Source organism: Salminus brasiliensis, chromosome 1 (genome assembly GCF_030463535.1).
Source record: "Salminus brasiliensis chromosome 1, fSalBra1.hap2, whole genome shotgun sequence".
NCBI classification, from domain to species: domain Eukaryota; kingdom Metazoa; phylum Chordata; class Actinopteri; order Characiformes; family Bryconidae; genus Salminus; species Salminus brasiliensis.
Genome location: NC_132878.1, coordinates 26,856,402 through 26,875,861, shown reverse-complemented (window position 1 = coordinate 26,875,861; position 19,460 = coordinate 26,856,402). Strand labels below are relative to the sequence as shown.

At 37.8% G+C, this 19,460-nt stretch overlaps 1 protein-coding gene across 1 annotated transcript; it reads right to left on the bottom strand.

Moving 5' to 3' along the window:
* Nucleotides 1–342: 342 nt before the first annotated feature.
* On the bottom strand, nucleotides 343–4,101 carry LOC140574511 (complement C1q-like protein 2). Its single transcript, XM_072694354.1, has 4 exons — nucleotides 3,866–4,101; nucleotides 3,243–3,296; nucleotides 2,429–2,560; nucleotides 343–880 (listed from the first exon to the last, which is right to left on the bottom strand). The coding sequence occupies exons 1-4, from the start codon at nucleotides 4,056–4,058 to the stop codon at nucleotides 594–596; spliced, it is 666 nt and encodes a 221-aa protein (XP_072550455.1). The 5' UTR covers nucleotides 4,059–4,101; the 3' UTR covers nucleotides 343–593.
* Between the last annotated feature and the right edge of the window lie 15,359 nt (nucleotides 4,102–19,460).

Sequence of the window (19,460 nt, the reverse complement as noted above, 5' to 3'; positions counted from 1 at the left end):
CCCAGAAGTATGAGAAACCTGTATGTTTATAAACATGCTAAGGTCTATCCAACTGAAATAAAGTTCCACTAAACATGATATTGCTTTGGATAACTGGTTCATGTTGGTCTAATGCTGGTGTGGTGCTGGTTGACCAACATTCTGGTAACACTTTCTCCTCCCTCAACATTCTCAACTGAGATGCCCTTAAGCATCAGACTTGTTTAACATATGGCCTCCTATGTCTGTGGGGAACACTTGATTTTAGGCATCTGTTAGAAATAAGTGACTGTAGTAGCTGAACAGAAACACTTTTCCAGGGTTCAAAAACAACCATCAAGCCTTACCACAATAGATACCACATTGTTGTATGCATAGATTTATTAACAGTGCAGAAGTACACTGTAGCAATTACTTGACATAATATCACTCTGATAAAAGTATCCAAAATTACAAAGCAGGTCAAATGATTTGACATCAGCACTGTTGAATATTGTAAATTGGTTAGTAAATTAGGTTGGTGATGTAATCACACAAGAAAAGAAGAAATATTTGCACACAGATTGCGAACAACATCAAGGCTCTGAGAGATGATCAGTAGGCCTTTCCTTCTTTTACAGGGGGAAGAGAAAGAAGCCACTAAAACTAGTGCGAAAGAATGAATCATCCCACAGCACATAGTTTGGTGGGAGGCGGGTGTAGACCTGATCTCCCTGCATCAGCTCTATAGTGATTCCACTGGAAGCATGTTTAGCGATGCCATCAATGCTGTTTTCACCCAAATGCATGATATGCTTCTCATTTTTGTACAGATTCAATCCCATATTGCTGGAGTTGTTGTCATACACACTGGCTGTGAAGCGAATATAGTAGACCCCTTTGACAAGAGCTGTGAAAATGCCTGCAATAGGAGACACAATATCAGATGGTTGTCTTCTAATGTTCTGTATTGGTGCTTTTCCACTGGACAGGACAGCACAGAACATCTGATAATCCGAATCCAGAACTATCAGTACCCTGGTTGAGAACCCACATCAGTTGTTCATCTTAAAATGAAAGCCGTGGAAGTAAAAAGTGTCCTTTCTCTGTTCTGTAAGCCACATTACATGAAGTGAGACTTTCAACTACTGAACATACAGTCAGATCAGATCTCAGAAGTATTTGGACATTAACAAAGTTATTGTTATTTTAGTTGTTGTTATTTTCAGATGTATTGAAAGTTGAAATAATAAAGATGAGCTCAAACATCTGGTGATGTCTATGGCTTCCAGACTTTGGGCAGTCATTCACTGCAAGGGATTCAGTACTAGAAATTACTTTTTTTTAGCTATAAATTGATTGATAATTAGTTTGTCCAATTATTTTTAAACTCATGTGCTTTCATTTTTATACATAGCCCCCAATTTTATTTTTTTTAAAAGTAATTACACAACCAAATACTAATAAACCTGACTGTATATTATATATGATCACTTGCCTTTTAAAGGAACTAAAGGTTCCTTGTTCTTCAGTGAAAGTTTTGTTTAAGGTTGATAAAATTAACTGGAAAATGTGTACATTTGTTAAACCTGGCAGTAATTCAGTCAAAAGGGTAGGCCATTGTACCCCAAAATGATGGATAACCAAAATCTCCAAGTAATCAGCAGTAAGAATGAAGCCAAAATGTGACATCAGATTTGTAGCTGTAGCGTGGGGTCCAGGAAAAAGCACCACATGATTCTGGATATGATATAAGTTAATACATAAGTTAATAAAATAAGTTGTCTGCTTTATTATTCCAACCTACACAAGTCTTATTCCATTTAGGAAACACTAAAATACATCACATGTGGAAAAGTATCCAGACACTCATTTTAATGAATGAGATTAGTTACTTTACGCTGTGACACAGGCATTTAGCCCAGCTTGTTTAAGCACCATAAAAAAGCTTTGCCAATATAACAAGACTAAAGCCACCATGCCAAATACCATCCTGTAGAAAGAGGGGTAAAAAGCTCTGCAGTACTGGGCTGAGGAGTGGTGGAACTAACTTTCCTACAAAGCTGAATAACTGAATATCCATTGTCAGTACCCGACCTTACTAATGCTCACATGGCCGAATGCCATTACATCCTCACGGCAATGTTTCAAAATCTAGTCTAAGGCCTTTGCAGAACAGTAGAGGCTGTTACTGCAGCAAAAAAAAAAATTAAAAGCAACTATGGACGAGCATGTGTCTATAAACTTTTGTACATATAGTGTCCATATATCAGTGAAACAATCTGATATACACAGACAAGTATTTCTGATTGTATCAGACCGCTGAGGTACCAACTGCGCTGTTGGTATTTCAGTGGTCACTCCGCAAAACATCTGAAGGTGGTATCTGTGGTATCCAAGATGTTACCCTAAGTCTGCAAAGTGTTGTAATGTTTCGGCTCATTGTGTATGGTTTGTTGTATGACTTTACCTGTAGATGGGTTGTAGGCATTTCCAACATTAGTAAGGACATTTTTGTAGATCATAGTAGTCTCCTGACCGAATGGTCCTCTCAGTCCAGCAGGTTGACCTAAGGCAGCGGAGAAAGCCACCTTCGTGCTCCCTGTAAGTGTCAGAGGAGTCAGCTCATGGAAAACAGCAAAAATAGTCAATGATTGTGGTCAATACATCGCTGCTGTCTAATGAAAAACATGTATCTCCATTTTTATCTGTTTTTAGTTCTCTCCATCGTTTGTAGCTGCTCTGTACTCTGTGTGAATAATTCTGGATGAACAGACCAATAGAAATGCTCTAAATGACTTACTTTACATTGACTTCTATTGAAAGTTACTCACATTTTTGCCTTCTCCTGTAAAGTCACCATTTTGGAGATAAGCACATAGCAGACTTATGTAGCCCAGTATGAAGATGTCCTGGCAGAGACTCAAGTGAACTGGAGTGAAATGTCCCAACTAAACCCCACATTTATATTCCAGTAAAGGTTATTGATAACAGGCCTCTGAAGTTTGCCTTTTTGCACCATTACAATACTTATAGACAACTACTCATCATATTTTCTGCTCCATGAAACATATGTTAATGCTCAGTAGTGCACATAGATGCTCCTTTAATATATTTGATATTACTAAAATGTATTCATTTTTAGTGGGCAGGTTTTGGAAACAGAGTTGTCATAACTAAAGAACATTAGAGAAATGGAGTGCCCAAACAGCCTTTAAAACACAGCTTGATGTCTTCCAATGTTTGTTGTCATGTCTATTGTGTATGCGTGAATTTGCAGTTACCTTTCTTCACATTATCCAGCTCCCGCTTAAAGACTGACAGTTGATTTGCTTGCTCTTGGAAAAAGTAAAAACAAACTGCATTTTAAATTCTTGATTCTTTGAGCTGCATTTCCTCATCACATGGTAAATATTCCTCCAGTCTATGAAAACCCTTTTGTGTAGCACAATTAATTCAGTAAAATTCTATGATTTAAAGCAGAACGTTTATTTTGATGGTCCAACACCAATACAATATATATATATATATATATATATATATATATATATATATATATATATATATATATATATATATATACAGAGAGAGAGCGAGAGAGAGAGAGAGAGAGAGCACCTGATCAAATGATAAATTTTCTTGAGGCACTAGAAAAGATTTGTGAGTGATGCATAAAAAACATTTGTGTTTACATAAAGAATGTTTCTAACAGACATGTGTGAGTGTAAAGAACCTTCACATTGGTTTGACCTGCATGGTCATCTCAGTCAAGTCAGGTCATTCAAAAATATCCTTCAATCTGAATTCCAAATAAGTGTGTCACACTAGTTGTTGAACATGTATTAGTTTGATATTTTCAGCGGTAAAGTGTAATGTTAGGCTAACTCTCCTCTAAAACAGGCCCTACCTGCATTCTCCTTCTGTAGGTCTGTCATGACATCCTTTAACTTAACCAACATGTTTCCTTGCTGATAGATCATGTCCCTCAGTTCCTTTGTTTCTTCAGATAGAATTACTGGTTTCTGACCATCATTAGCTATAGTGTGTTGCAGGCTACTCTGCAACAGCAGCAACAGCAACATAGCAGACGTTCTCTTCATCTTTACTGATGCTCTCTCCTCCTTCAGTGGCTGACTCTTACATCTGCTCCTCTTATAGACCTCCTGCTATCAGCCTTTCATGTTGTGACACCACTCTACTTCCTCTGTTTTTGTCCAAATAAAGGAGTGATATTTATTCACATTGTGCTAATGTTGTTACTGTATCTTTAAAGGGCAGAGCAGCTGGATCTCTACTAGAATCTGCTTGACAATCATGAATGTGTGTTTTTGTATCAGAATTACATTGTGTAGTGTGGCATCTTAGTTAGGTCAACAGTACAGTTCAAATACCATGAATGTATTTTTCGCTCTTTACAAGTGTAGGAAAGGACATATGAGGATGATCACTGAGATAATTTGTGAGAGTGAAGACTAGCACTTCTCAAAGAAAAGAGTAACGCCGCTTTTTTAGAGCTGAACGCACTTGGCTAAATTCTATCTGTTCCTCTCAATGCTGGCCTCAAACAGAAAGGGCCATGATGAAGGAGATGGTGGTCACTGTCAAATTTCAAAAGTTTGAAATAGACAGAGCCTGAGAAACCTTTCTTAGATAAATCAACATGTGCTGGTATCCCTTGTTTTCCATGCTGCTGATCATTTCAGGAATGTATATATACAGTATATACATTTTAGAGAATCTACAGAATCTACACAAACTGGTGATAAGTTGTTGTGGGTGCTCAAGGCTCATCTATGTGAGAGGCCCACAACAAAGGAAGCGTATGGAGGTGTGTAGCTGCTGACCATTCAGAGTGCCCATGCTGACCCCTGTCCACTGTCAAAAGTGCATATAATGGACATGGGAGCATCGGATTTGAATCTCAGACAGATGGAACCCATGGGAGCTGCTCACCTATGGCATGTTCTGCAATGGCTCAAGATACAACTTACAGGACTTAAAGAATCTGCTGTTTTGGTGTCAGAAACCACAGACTTGCTCTCTGCCCTATCAACTTTTACTGTTGTTGTCTATTGTAGTATTTCTTCATTCACAGGTGAACACATTGAAGAAATGCTTCAAACAGGAGCTCCTTAAATCAAGCAAAAACCTGAAGAAGTCAGTAAGTCCTATAACAACCAACGAGTCTTAAGTTAGAGTTAAACCCACCCTCTATATAGTAGTGGTGGCAACTTTGAAACCCAGATTCGAAACTGAATCGATTCATTTGAATCACAGCGATTTGGACACATTGGATGATTCTCAATCTGCGTTCTTGTCTGTACTTGTGTTTCTATGGACAGCCCAAGCACTGTTCCATACAAAAGTTCACATCTAGCCAAGTACAATCTGATGCCTGGATGTTTTCTTGTTCTGACCAGCATTCTGGTATTTAAAACATCATATGCTGGTTCATGCTGGTGTTCAGACCACAATATACAGTTGTAAGGTAAAACTATCTAAAATGTAGATATCAGTGTTCATGCTAAAGGGATTTCTAGATGCTGGAAGTATTACAGACTTTAGTCATTGTAATGACAGTTTGCGATTGTCTCAAAAACACATTACCACACTACCACCACACCTACATCCAGTTCAATTGCTCAAGATATTATTTTGACCTCTTTCTTTCAAAACTTTTAGAAACAGTGACATTGTATTGAAAGTCAGTATACTGATAAAATACAATTTTATTTAAATATAAAAAGCTAAAATTTCACATAAGGCAGAATTCAATTAAAACGAATTGTCACTTTACTAATTGTCACCTCTCCAGCTGATATTTGGAAGTTTTGCGTCTAAGGACAGAATATTTTTTATGCTCTACACACTTGGGTGGCAGATCCTTCAATGCTGTGGCCCTTAAACTTTGGAATTCTTAGTTTGGAGTTCCTTAGTTTTGTTTGTTTGTTAGTTTGTCCATCTCCAAAATGGTGACTTTACAGAAGAAGGCAAAAATTTACTAAACCTAGAATAGAAATCAATGTAAAATTAGAGTTTATTTCAAGTAATTTATTGCATTTCTACTGGTCTATTAATTTCGAATTACTAACACAGTGTACAGGGCATCTACAGGGTTCAAACCATGGAGGAAGCTGGAGAACAGCCAAAAATAGAGATGCATGTTCTTCATTGGACAACAGCAAAATGTTCTTCCATAAATTTATGTATAAATATGAATTAATGATGACTCTCTTTAAATATCTAAATAGCTGATTATAAAGTAACAGCTAATAGATGTTGTATACACTATGGTTAATGTAAAGTGTTACCAAAACCTGCTCTGATGCAGCTTTCTTGTAAACCCCCACTGCTTGTAACCTGGTTTGGAAACTGTTCAAGACTGGGGTTTACTGAAGGGTTACTGTTTTGTTACGTCATGTGATGTTTGTGGGAACAAGTGCTTTTCGCTGAAATGTGTCGAAATGTGCCCAAACTGCCTCTTACTGTGTAATCAGGTATTTGCAGATACCTGAACAGTCTTTCTTCACATTATTCAGCTTCCTCTTCCTGTTAGCTGACCTCCTGGTTCTGGGAAAAGCAAAGTAAAAACAAAGTGTTTTAAAGTAGTTTAATTGTATGTTCCTTTTTCAGTCTGAGAGAGATTGTTGATAAAGTACCACCCCTTGATTTCATGATGTCTGTAATAGAGATGCATCAGTGGATCAGAACCCTTAAATTGGTAAAGAACCTGGTAAAGGTTATTTAGACCCTTAAAAGAAAGTAGAACCAACATTTTTTACTGTTCTTTAACAAAGAAAGATTTCAAAACTGGTTCTATGTAGCACAAGGGTTCTACGTGAAACAGAGCAGGCCCTGCAACCCAAAATGATCCTCTTCCTATGATGCAGCAAGATCTTTTAAAAAAATACTGAATGTGGAAAGAGGCAAATAAAATGGGCTCATTTGCCTAAAATAACTACTCTGAATTCATCCTTATTTAATTCAAAGCATTTATTTGAGTTGAATACATCCAGTTCAATTGGTTGTGAAGGTTTTAATATAAGGTTTGAATTTCTTACAGTGCAGTCTGGCCAAGTTTAAGGGTCTTGATCCAGGAAGCCAAACTGTAAAAACAAATCTACTTTGTGTGGTAAGTTAACTGCCGTTTTTTTTTATTTGAACAAAACAAGACTATGACATTAAAACTATTTTTATGAAATCATTTAGATTTTTTTGCTCATTGAGTCAAAAAAGAACCCATAATCTAATAGTTTATTATTTTACTGTTCATGTTAATGATTAAAACTCCAGACAAATTATATTATGATCTTAATATTTGTAGATTATAAAATGCATACATATCTTAACGTCTCTCTTGGGAGATTCCCTGGTATAGCTGAATAAACAATAATACTGTCGGCTGTGTTTACAGTTCCCTGAACTCTACCAATTTGGATTAAGCAAACATACAGTAGCAAACATACCAGGATACACAAAAAAGTTACATACACACACAGTCATGTGATTTGAACATTGGTTCCACTTACAGTGCCCTCCATAAATATTGGCACCCCTGGTTAAGATGTGTTCTTTAGCTTCAAATAAATTGAGTTTTTTTCTAAATAATTTAGGACCACAATGGAAAAAAAATCCAATCTTTAACTCAAGTAAATTTTAAGGGGGAAAAAAATCCCTGACTAAGAAATAATTATTCTTGATAAAAATCACCTGTTCCACAATTATTGGTACCCCTAACATTTCTTAGGAAATAAATGTAATTAAAGTATTTCTGTCAATTCTACAGTAGTTTATGAAGTTGATCAGAGTATGTAGGAACATTTAATTAGTAATACACAACTTCCTGTTTCCCTGGGGTATAAATATGACGTGACACAGAGGCCATTTCTCTTCAACATGGGAAAGACAAAGGAACATACCATTCAAGTAAGGCAGATGTGTGTTGACCTCCACAAGTCAGGCAATGGCTACAAGAAAATAGCCACTCACCTCCACCTCTCCATATCCACTGTCAGAGGAATTATTAAGAAGTTTAAAACAACTGGAACAGTGGTAAACGAGCCTGGACGAGGACGCAAGTTTTATTTTGCCACCACGCACAGTGAGGAGGATGATAGGAGAAATAAAAAGGTTTTCAAAGCTCACTGTTACAGAATTGCAACAAATTTCTTGGGGTCACAAAGTCTCCAAAACAACCATCAGGCGCTATCTGCATGCCAACAAGCTGTTTGGGAGGCATGCACAGAAAAAACCTTTTCTCCCTCACAATCATAAACGCAAACGTTTGGAGTTTGCTAAGCAGTACTGGAACTTCAACTGGGACTGTGTGCTTTGGTCAGATGAAACTAAGATAAAGCTTTTTGGCAACAAATGCTCTAAGTGGGTCTGGCGTAACACAAGAGCTGAGTATGCAGAAAAGCACCTCATGCCCACTGTGAAATATGAGGGAGGATCAGTGATGCTGTGGGCCTGTTTCTCTTCCAAAGGCCCTGGGAACCTTGTTAGTGCATGACATCATGAATGCTTTGAAATACCAGGACATTTTAAAACAAAATCTGGTGGCTTCTGCCCAAAAGCTGAAGATGGGTCGTCACTGGGTCTTTCAGCAAGATAATGACCCAAAACATATGGCCAAATCTACACAGAAATGGTTCACCACACACAGAATCAAGCTCCTCCCATGGCCATCTCAGTCCCCAGACCTCAACCCCATTAAAAACCTGTGGGTTGAGCTGAAGAGGAGAGTGCAGAGGAGAGGACCCAGGTCACTGGATGATTTAGAGAGATTGTGCAAAGAGGAATGGTCAAAGATCCCTCTATCTGTATTCTCCCATCTTGTGAAACATTATAAGAGGAGATTAAGTGCTGTTTTGTTGGCAAAAGGGGGTTGTACAAAGTATTAACATCAGGGGTGCCAATAATTGTGGCACACATGATTTGATGTTAAACAATTATTTAATTTAATATTAATGTGGGATTTTTTCCTACTGAATAAAATCACTTGAGTTAAAGGTTGGATTTTACTCTTTTTTCTATCGTGGTCCTATATTATTTAGAAAAAAACTCAATTTATTAGAAGCTAAAGAACACATCTTAACCAGGGGTGCCAATAATTATGGAGAGCACTGTACATGAAATTAAACATAAATTAAATTATAATTTAAATTAATTTTATTTAAGTAATTTAGACTTACATGTATTAATTGTGATGTTGATGTGGTTTATTTCATTCATATGAATCTGATGTACACATCTGAATTAAGAAGTAACTCTTTTTTCATTATGGATGAGTTAAGCATGCACACTATACACAAAAAGGCTCTATATAGTGCAGATAAAGGAGTTCTTTGATAGTATTAGTGAAACCCTTTGTTAGTGATACAGAGAAGCATTTATCCAGGACACCAAGAAGAAAATTCATTTGAATCAAGTAATCCCTTGTTTTCAGTGCTGCTGATCATTTCAGGAATGTATATATACAGTACATACATTTTAGGGAACCTACAGAAGTTCCCGTGGTGAAAGGAGAGACCACAAATTGGTGATGAGTTGTTGTGAGAGGCCCATAACAAAGGTAGCGTATGGAGCTGTGCAGCTGCTGACCATTCAGAGTGCCCATGCTGACCCCTGTCCACTGTCACAAGTGCATATAATGGACACGGGAGCATCAGAATTAAATCTCAGACAGATGGAACCCATGGGAGCAGCTCACCTATCGGATGAACTGCAACAACAAGTCTGTTCTGCGATGCCTCCAAGAGACAACTTACAGGACTTAAAAGATCTGCATTCCCAATGCTACTTTAGAATAGCTCAGGCTCCATGGAATTGTGTTGGAGGCCTTAGAAACTGTCAGAATCAGAATCAGAATCAGAATCTCTTTATTTCACCAAGTATGTTACACATACAAGGAATTTGTCTTGGTGAGAGCAACACGTATGAGTGTACTAAAGTACTAAAGGTAATAAAGAGCTGAAGAAGCTGAGAGATGTGAAACAGATTTAGTTTTAAAATATTATATATAGAAAGTTACAGACGACCTTAATATTTACAGAAAGAGAACATTTGTACAGGTTTGCAAATAGTCATAGTGCAAATAGGCAGAGTGCAAATAGCTGTTCAGTTCGGTTTGGTACAGTTCAGTTGTATGTTTTGAGGTTTACAGTGGGAGGTGTCCACTGTGGTTGAGGAGCGCTACAGCTCGGGGGGAAAAAGCTGTTAGCATGACGTGTTGGGCTGGTTTTGATAGACCGCAGTCTTCTACCAGAGGGGAGTGTCTGGAAGAGGAGGTGTCCAGGATGTGAGGGAGTCTGATTGTCTTTTGTGAGTTCAAATCTGCAGTAGAACTCATTCAGGTTGTTGGTGAGCTGTCGGCCGTTCAGGAGGAGGGGGGTTTTTCTCACCTTGTGACCAGTGAGAAGCTGAAGGCCATTCCAGGCTGAAGATGGGTCGTTAGCAGTGATGTGTCTGTTCAGCTGCTCTGAGTAATTGCTCTTCGCAGCTCTAATCCCTTTCTCCAGTCTGTATTTGGCCTCCTTAAAGACAGTTCTATCTCCACTCCTGAACGCTTCCTCCTTTTTCCTCCGAAGCTGTTTGAGTTCTGCAGTAAACCAGGGTTTGTTGTTACTGTATCTCACCTGTGATTTAGTTGAGATACAGCTGTCTTCACAGAAACTGATGTATGACATCACAGTGTCAGTGTCAGGCAGCTGTGAAGAAGGCTGACTTTATCACCACTTATCCCTTCCTTTTCTCGGAAAGTTTAATCAGCCTAGAGAACACATTCACACCCATGACAAGATATATTTGTCCTTATTATACATTTACAAATCTTTACCTCAATATCAACCATTTTATTTGTGTTTAATCATTAAAATGAATTTAGATTCAAAGGAACATAATAAAGTATCGGTCATTTCCGTTTGGCCAGGTCCTCAGCTGCAGCCCTGGAAGATCCCCTGTACATTTATGTTTCATACTTATGCACAACAATTCTCTACCCTTCAACTTTATTGCCCTATTGTCAGGTCCACGTTGCCGTTCCCGGCCCGGGGGCGGTTTCGGTCCGCGGTCTGCAGGCTCCTCGGGACTTTTAAGTTGATGTTTAGTTGATTTTCGGGTTCACAGACTTTCAGTTCTGTATTCACGTTCATGTCACTTCACCATGGACTTTTATGTTGACAGCCAACTCATGTTTCATGCCATGTTTTCTGTTGTGTTCATGTGTGTTTGCTTTATGTTCATTGTATTCATCGATTTGGTTCACCTGAGGCAGGGGTATTTAGGGAGCAAACGCGAACTCCCTGTTGCCGAGAATTGTTTCACAAGGACGTCTGAGAGAGTCTGTCACGTTTCCAAGAGTCCTGCTGGGCTATTTCTTGTTCATAAGAGTACTACTGCTCTGGTTTGTGTCGAGTCGCCTCAAGGGAAAGGTGACTGATCCTTAGGCTTCGTGTTCACGTCCTGTAAGTTTGGTTGCGCCTGATGAGCGCTGTTTACGTTTCTCACTAGCCTTTTACTGGCACAGCCAGTGTCCTTAGTTCTTGGTTTTTCTCTCCCTGTTTTGGTTTATCTGCTCACGCCTAGCTCCCTGGCTATCCTGCAGCCTCAGGTGGTTTTCTTGTTTTGCCCCGTTTACTCTGTCACATGTTTGTTTTCTGTTACCAGTTTTACCCTGCACTTTGCTGCTGCTTCTGGTTTATGTTTATCCCCCATTTGTTTATTAAAGATCTTGCATTGCACCGTTCCTGTGAGTGTTCACCAGTCATTGTCAGACCTAGCCAGTCATGACACCTATCAACTTTTACTGTTGTTGTCTATTGTAGTATTTCTTCATTCACAGGTGAACGCACTGGAGAAATGCTTCAAACAGGAGCTCCTTAAATCAAGCAAAAACCTGAAGAGGTCAGTAAGTCCTTTGACAACCAATAAGTCTTAGAGTTGAACACACCTTCTATGTAGTAGTGATGGCAGACTCGAAACTGAATTGATTCATTCATGAATTGCGGCGTTTTGGACACATTGGATGATTCTCAATCTGCATTTTTGTCTGTACTTGTGTTTCTGTGGACTTATGAAATGTCATCAGTTGCAGCCCAAGTACTGTTCCATTGAAAAGTTCACATCTAGCCAAGTACAATCTGAATGCCCAGATGTTTTCTTGATCTTGTCCTGTACTGTTATTGGTGTATTTTTAGCAAATCATGACATTTGTGAAATGGATTTTTAAGAGGGCTGCTGTTTCCATTTTATTCCTTGTTTTAAAGAGATTCAAACATGTTGAAAGATTAAATCTGTTTTCTGAATCATTTGTTGCTTTGATTTAAAACTAAAATTAACATTTTTACAAATAAAAAAAAACACATCTTGAAAATGGCCATTAAATACAGCATTTTTACAGTGTAAATATTAAACAATTACCCATTGGTATCCAATCTAATTTCTGAATACATTGTACCTATGAGGATGAAGTTTTGTTTCTCTGGTCAAGACAATCTGTAAAATGAATGATCCTAAACATAAATGTAAGAGTTGAAATCATATTGCTTACAAGAAAGAAAGGAAACCTTTCTACTGATTCTATTTAACATCATTCAGATTCAGTTTCCAAAATCAATCATTCTAAGGATGTATACTCGGCACATTTTAGGTTAAAATATATTTAAACAAAACAAGTACAGCTTTATGATTTGTTAATTTGGTACTATAGAGTATGTCTGTCCTTGATTATTTTTAACACTGGTTGCAATTGAGCTTACAACACATTACAGAGCAGCTTGCATGATGGGACAGCTTGATTCAACAGTGTTGCATTTTTTAACCATTTTAGAGCTTTATTAAAATCATACAAGGTAGTTAATACAATGAAGTCGCCCTTTCGGAAAACAGTGTTCTTGCAAGAGTCCATGGAAGAAGAAAAAAAAGAAAATGTATATTTATTAGCATGTGAAATAAGGTTCTATTTAATATATATAATCTCTCATTTTGAGATTGCTGTATGAATATTATATGATTCCTCAAGTTTAGGCAGCCCCACTTAATTGATGTGCTGTTGATGCTGTAAGTGTAGATAAGTACAGATCCTACGGTTTGTTTACTGAATTTATTATTGTAAAAAATAATTAATAAAATTTTAAGTTGAATTCAGTAAGTTAATAGAAAGTAATGTGTATTTTCATTTATTTTGTGTAGAGGATTTGTTTTTCACTTAATTTGCTAAAAAGTTAATAAACTTTTGCATACAACAACGAACTTCAATAAATTAAATAACTTTCATCTTTTGAAAATGTTATTTAATTGGGAATATAATTTAGCTTATTTCAATAAATAATGCAAATAAATGCTTCTGGTCAAGAAAAAATATGTTTTCAATATTGTTTTCCAGTGAATTACACTTTCACTGCATAAAATCACTAAAAACAAGTAAAACAACATCTAGGGATCAGTGAATTTATCACACCACATTCATACAACAATCACAAAATGAGAAATAGAATATATTTTGACTATATTTAAAATAATTTCGCTTGCCAAGACATAACAGGCCACTTTCACATGCTGAAGATGAGGAAGCCACTGAAAGTAGTGCGGAGGAGGGCATCGTCATACAGTGCATAGTTTGCAAGAAGGCGGGTATACACTGTATCTCCTGCTTCCAGCTCCAGAGCTAACCCGCCCGAGACATGCCTAGCTCTGCCGTCGCTGTCGTATTCACCCAAATGCATCAGATGCTGAGCATTCTTGTACAGATGCAGCCCCATGTTGTAGCTGTTGCTGTTGTAAGCACCTGCAGTAAATCTGATGTAGTACACCCCTCGGACCGGAGCTGTGAAGATGCCTGCAGTAGAAAAACCCACACAGGTATCACAGGTGAAGCTCTGGTAAGGTCAAGATAAGACACAGAAGCTTATCATAATGAATTATATCTTATCCTACCCATCTTATTTCAAAGTGAGGGGATCCTGCACAATTGGAGTCTACAATGAACTGTCATGTTTGGAACTTAAGCACATCACAGAAGTTTAATGTGAGAAGTTAGTTAGTTTTGTTTAGCATAGTGAGTGTTTGATGGTTTAGCTGGTCTGCAAGCATGATTAGCCTGACCATACTAGACCACCAGCATGTCTGAGTGACCAGAATGACAAAACTGGTCAACCAGCATGACAAGCAAGACCAACCTAGTGGACCAGCATGTCTAAGCTGGTCAACCAGCATGACCAGCAATCACAGTTTTCTTATCTGGAGTTAGTAGTAGATTATGAAGTTAGGAAATTATATTTGTAAAAGCTTCTGTCTCATTAATTATCTGTCTTATTATCTTATGTCTTAATTCAATTCTAACCTAAGTTAGGATGTGTCTGTAATATGTCCCCAGGCGTTCAGGAACAGACCAAATACATAAAGTGTGAATCTACAACATCTAAATAAGACAAGTGACCCCTGACACAATAATAATAATAAACTCAAAATGCATGGCATGGTATCAAACTCATGCACGTTCATAATCAAGTGCCTGTTGGGATGCCAGAATGGAAAGAATATTTTAGACTCAGATCTATGAATTTTAATGAAAGAAGCAGAAGTACCAATTAGCAATATAAAACAACAAATAAACAACAGAAAAAAAAATTCAGGGCATCCGTTTCTTCCCTCCACTGTGTTAAAGTTAAAAAATGAAAGCAAAAGCATCCAGATATGCAGGTATCTTCACTGCTCGACACAAGCTGCATGTTTAAGTTGCATGGTTACCTAAAGTTTATAACTTTAATTCATCTTTGAAATCCTGACAGACCAGCAGACAGATCTCTCCTCAATCTGTATATGTGTTTATTCCAATTGACTGTAACAAGTTATGTCATTTTACAATTCTGGTGGCAGCAAGACCAGTTTTATTTGCTCACACACAAGATACTTCCTTTGGGTACCCTAGGCTATAATCTGTGTTTTTGCTGCCTCAAGCATGGTGATAACAAGTAAGTAAATAAGTTTACCTGTATATGGGTTGTAGGCACCTCCAACATTTGTCAGCACTTTACTGTAGATCAGTGTTGTCTCAGCGTTGAAAGGGCCTTTCTGTCCTACAGGTAATCCAGCAGAAAAAGCCACCTTTTTGTGCCCTATAATTCCAGGATAGAAGCACAAAAATAACATGATTGCCACATTATACTACCTTAAAAATTACTGTCTTCCCAAACACTGCAGTAGAACACTAAGTCAATCATAGACACTTGCAGACAACACGCTACTGTGCCTATATACTATGCATATGATGATGTCATGTCTTTGGAAGCTTCTTCGGTTTATTGGCAACATCTGAGTTAATTAGAGACACACCTGTGGATGTATTTTAAGGCACACCTGAAACACACTTCTTCTTTGTGTAAAATAATGGAGAAGTTGAAAGTAAACTTCTGGTTTCAACTGTGTGTAGAGAGACTTTTTATAATAATGTGACATCCTGAACTGGATTTTTAACCATTTAAGAATTTAAGAAGTCGTCCAACTGCAACAGACTATATCAGCTTATGGAGCTTCTACCTGAAGCACAGTGGCAAAAACATTGTACATAGATCTGACTTTATCAACATTAGCCCACGCTTGTAGATGACAATGGATCATTGGATCCCAATGGATTATAATGGAGTGCTTACAAATGCCTTTACCTGTAATCTCATTCTTCACTTTCTCCAGCTCAGTCTTCAAAGCTGAAAATATGAAAGCAAAAACTTTAAAACAGTTATTCTATGAAGTAATTCATATTAGTGGTGGCAATAATTGCTTAAAATTGTTTGGATGTGTCTGATGTTTAAAGCTAACATGTGATATTATATATACTGAATTGGGTGTATTATGCTGGTCCCTGTCAGAACCAGCAGGTGACGCTAGTTATTGTAAGAATACATATATCCCAATTCTTAGCAAGTTAAACACCCATGTAATTTGTTACATTTATGACCAAAGGATACCACAGAAACACTGAATACCATAGAAACCTTTGGCTGTAATGGATCACATTGTACTTTGTTGCCACCCTGCTCTAATTGTATTGGAAGATGGATTGTAAGAATATTGTTTTTTCAGGAACTGGATAGAAAGAGCTATTATTTCCTACAGGCATTTGACCTTTAACCTATATATTTACGATGATGATAACCCTGTTCCAGGGGTCAGACCCTGTTGTAAAAGTAAACTTATACCCATATACACTTCAACACATAAACTCTTATACACAAACATTGATACCCAACATTTCCCAAGTACATGAGACAACTGCCATCAACCTCCACTTTGTTCAGCAGATCTCTTACCTGCGATCTCTGTTTTTAGATTTACCTTCTCTTTCTCAAGGTCTGCAAGTCTGTTCTCCAAAGCTGTTATGAAAAATAAATGTTACAACTCAAGTGGGTTCCTCTATGCTCACAGGTTTATCAAAGATATTAGATTTTATGAAATGTGACTATTTAACATAACCCTTTTTTAATTTAGCCAAAATACTTTTGCATACAACTGTAGGGCATTCACTGATCCCTCTTTTTAGTTTTGACTAAGAAGTAAAATGAGCTGAAAGATATGAACTGAAAAATTTGATATAGTGTTTAAAACAGAAAACTGAGTTAGATTGAAATGCTAGATTACCTGTGTGCTCTTTCTCCGAGTAGCTCACCTTCACCTTGAGTTCAGCCAAGGTGGTCCCATGCTGATAGAGAAGGTCTCTGATCTCCTTCACTTCAGCAGAAGAGACCGAAGACTTTGCAGACACCTCGGTTTCCTGCAGGCTGTTGTGCACCAGCATTAGAGCAATAACAACAACAACAGTGGTTCTCTCCATCGTGACAGTTATTCACGTTCCCTTGCCTTCTGTCTTTCTGGTTCTTGCATTGCACTGACTTATATTCCTGCTCACACGCAATCTTTTCCTTTAATCAGTTACATAATAAGTGTGTTAGGAAATATGCTAAGAAAGCTGAAAATGATCCGCTGTTTTTTCTCTGTTTACAAAATGCAACCAAAGTTCACATCAATGATTAAACTCAAAACAAACGTATGAGACATTGTTAATGTTCTCCCTACTAACATGCATGATTTTAAAGGGGTGGCTGGAGTGACCGTTGCCCCCCTCTTCAATTTGAATTGCCACCTTAGATGTGGCCCTAAAATGACTGCCACATCATTGGCTTTCACTTTGCTGTGGGGCGGGTGTTTGACTGCTTTGCCATAAAGGGGGTTTCGTCATAGGTGGAACGTAAATCATTAAAACACTTACAGAAAGTCCTGCCCTTCAACAAAAAGAGAGTCAATGAGCATGCTGGTCACGCTGGTAGTGGATTGGACTTGACCCCTGCCCAACCACCCACCCCCGATACCCTCACAGTAAATATTTTTTTAGGCATTCTTAAGCTAAAAGCTAGAAACGATTTCTGAGCTTTTTTCATAGATTTAAAAGCTGTTTTTGCTTTCTTCTCATTCATAGACATGAGTGACTGGTCTTGTGGGACTGGAAATAACTGCCCGTCTGCTTTGCAAAGATGGCTCCTGACTTGCTCATAGATTGCCTATAAGGACTTTCAAAAGTCACGCAATCCTTGGTTCCCATGGTATCGTGAAGCGGGGACACTTTGCTATTCAGGTGCTCTTTTTAAAACGTGTGCCAGCAGGTGACATTTTATACTATGTATAACAAATTAAGTAAATTATAAAGTGAACTGGTTAATCATGTCATTGTGTATAAATACCAACGGCACAGTGGCTAGATTAGTGAACAATTCTTTACTCTCCTTTTGTCCCACATAGCAAGTTAGGACATATGCAAGCAAGCGTGAGTGCAGTGCGTTCAAACCCAGGAGGAAGTGCAGCTATGTGTATTGTAGCAGTGTAATGTAAACATCATTAACTGCTCATTTTAAAAAATGAGGCAAAAAAGATGCCAGCTAAGTGTGTCACATCATGTACATGCTGAAAACTGCTTTTACTGCCGAACATGTGAACGAATGTGCAGAATGTCAAACTACCTACATTGGATTGAGTTATACTCCTTCTAACTTACTGCTTGATGTGCAATTTGCAGCTGTATTATTTAGGTATGCCTAGCAGAAGTCCTAATGTGCTGCATTTGAATAGAACAGATTGTGTAAGTGATTGAGTATGTAATCAAAGCTGTAAAGTGGGCTTCTCGCCAAAACACCTTGTCGTAACATTTACCGAATGAAACCAGATGATTTGGCTGATGACCTGACATATTCATAGAACCACCATTGCCTACTAACCTGACTACTAGGTCTTTGCCTGGAAGCTAATAACAAAGTAAAAAGGGAAATCCTTCTGATGTTTTAAAATAAGTCGTAAACAAGGTCATTCAGAGTGGTGGGCTGGAACACTCCATCCAAGACAAACCTGTCATGAATTGTTCACAGTGGTGGTGAATGAAACCAGACTTCTGGAGAGTGTAACATTTCTAATAGCTTCCTCAAAGGTTTACAGCAAATGATTATGAATGTGCTGTCTGATGCCTGAGACTACCTCACTAGAGGTTTGAGAAGATCTGGGGTCTAAATGGGGTCTATATGTTTCTATATGTGGTATAAATCTATAATTTGTTCATGGCAGAGGGATACATGAAGGGAAAATGATTATATACGCATATTTGCACCTTTTTAGGTGAAACAATAAAAAGAGAAGATGTATGTATAAAATGGCAGGTCTAGAAATAAATATAGGCTATATTTGTGCCCATATTTGCATTGTAGTCATGGCAACCCCTGGTTCCTATTGCAACCACTGTAGAAACAAGTTGTAGAAATTCTGATGAATATTTTTGTTATTATTAATAACTATATTTCAATCGGAGCCACAAGTGTATGTAGTCATTCTTTCATGGTTTTTATTTTTAGTATAAAATAAATGCTGTGTTTGCTGAAGCAGAGGGTTAGGCCTCTGCCATGTAAAAATACCTCAATTTTAGTTCATGTGGCTTGTTCCTAGAGGAACAAGTTTCTTTCTGTTTATGTCATCCACTTTCAGATCACTGGTGCTTGCATGGCATACATGTGAAATAACACATCCCATGAAAACCTTTTTAATATATTTGAACATTTGGATGTTTGAATCTTCATTTGAACAATAATAAGAGATGGAGGAAATATACCCAAAGCCATAAAACTAAAGAACTGTTGTTTTAAAAACATTTGCACAATGTAATTACTGGAAATTCCTCTGAAGTTAGGACACTACCATGTGAAAGACCAGGGTTCAATTCCTGGTCTAGGTGACTTTGCTGCACTATGCCAATAAAGAGTCATTGGGCAATGACTAACATGAGTAACCTTGTAAGTTGCTCTGGATAAGAGCGTCAGCTAAATGCGATAAATGCAAATGCTCCACGTCAGCTGTAGATGATTAGGACATTATTAGAGGGGATTTTGGAGAAGCCTGTTTGGTTTGGTTTGCTCTTAATTGTTGAAGTGAATGGGATTACCATGGTGAGACCCAAAGAGCTCTCTGATGCT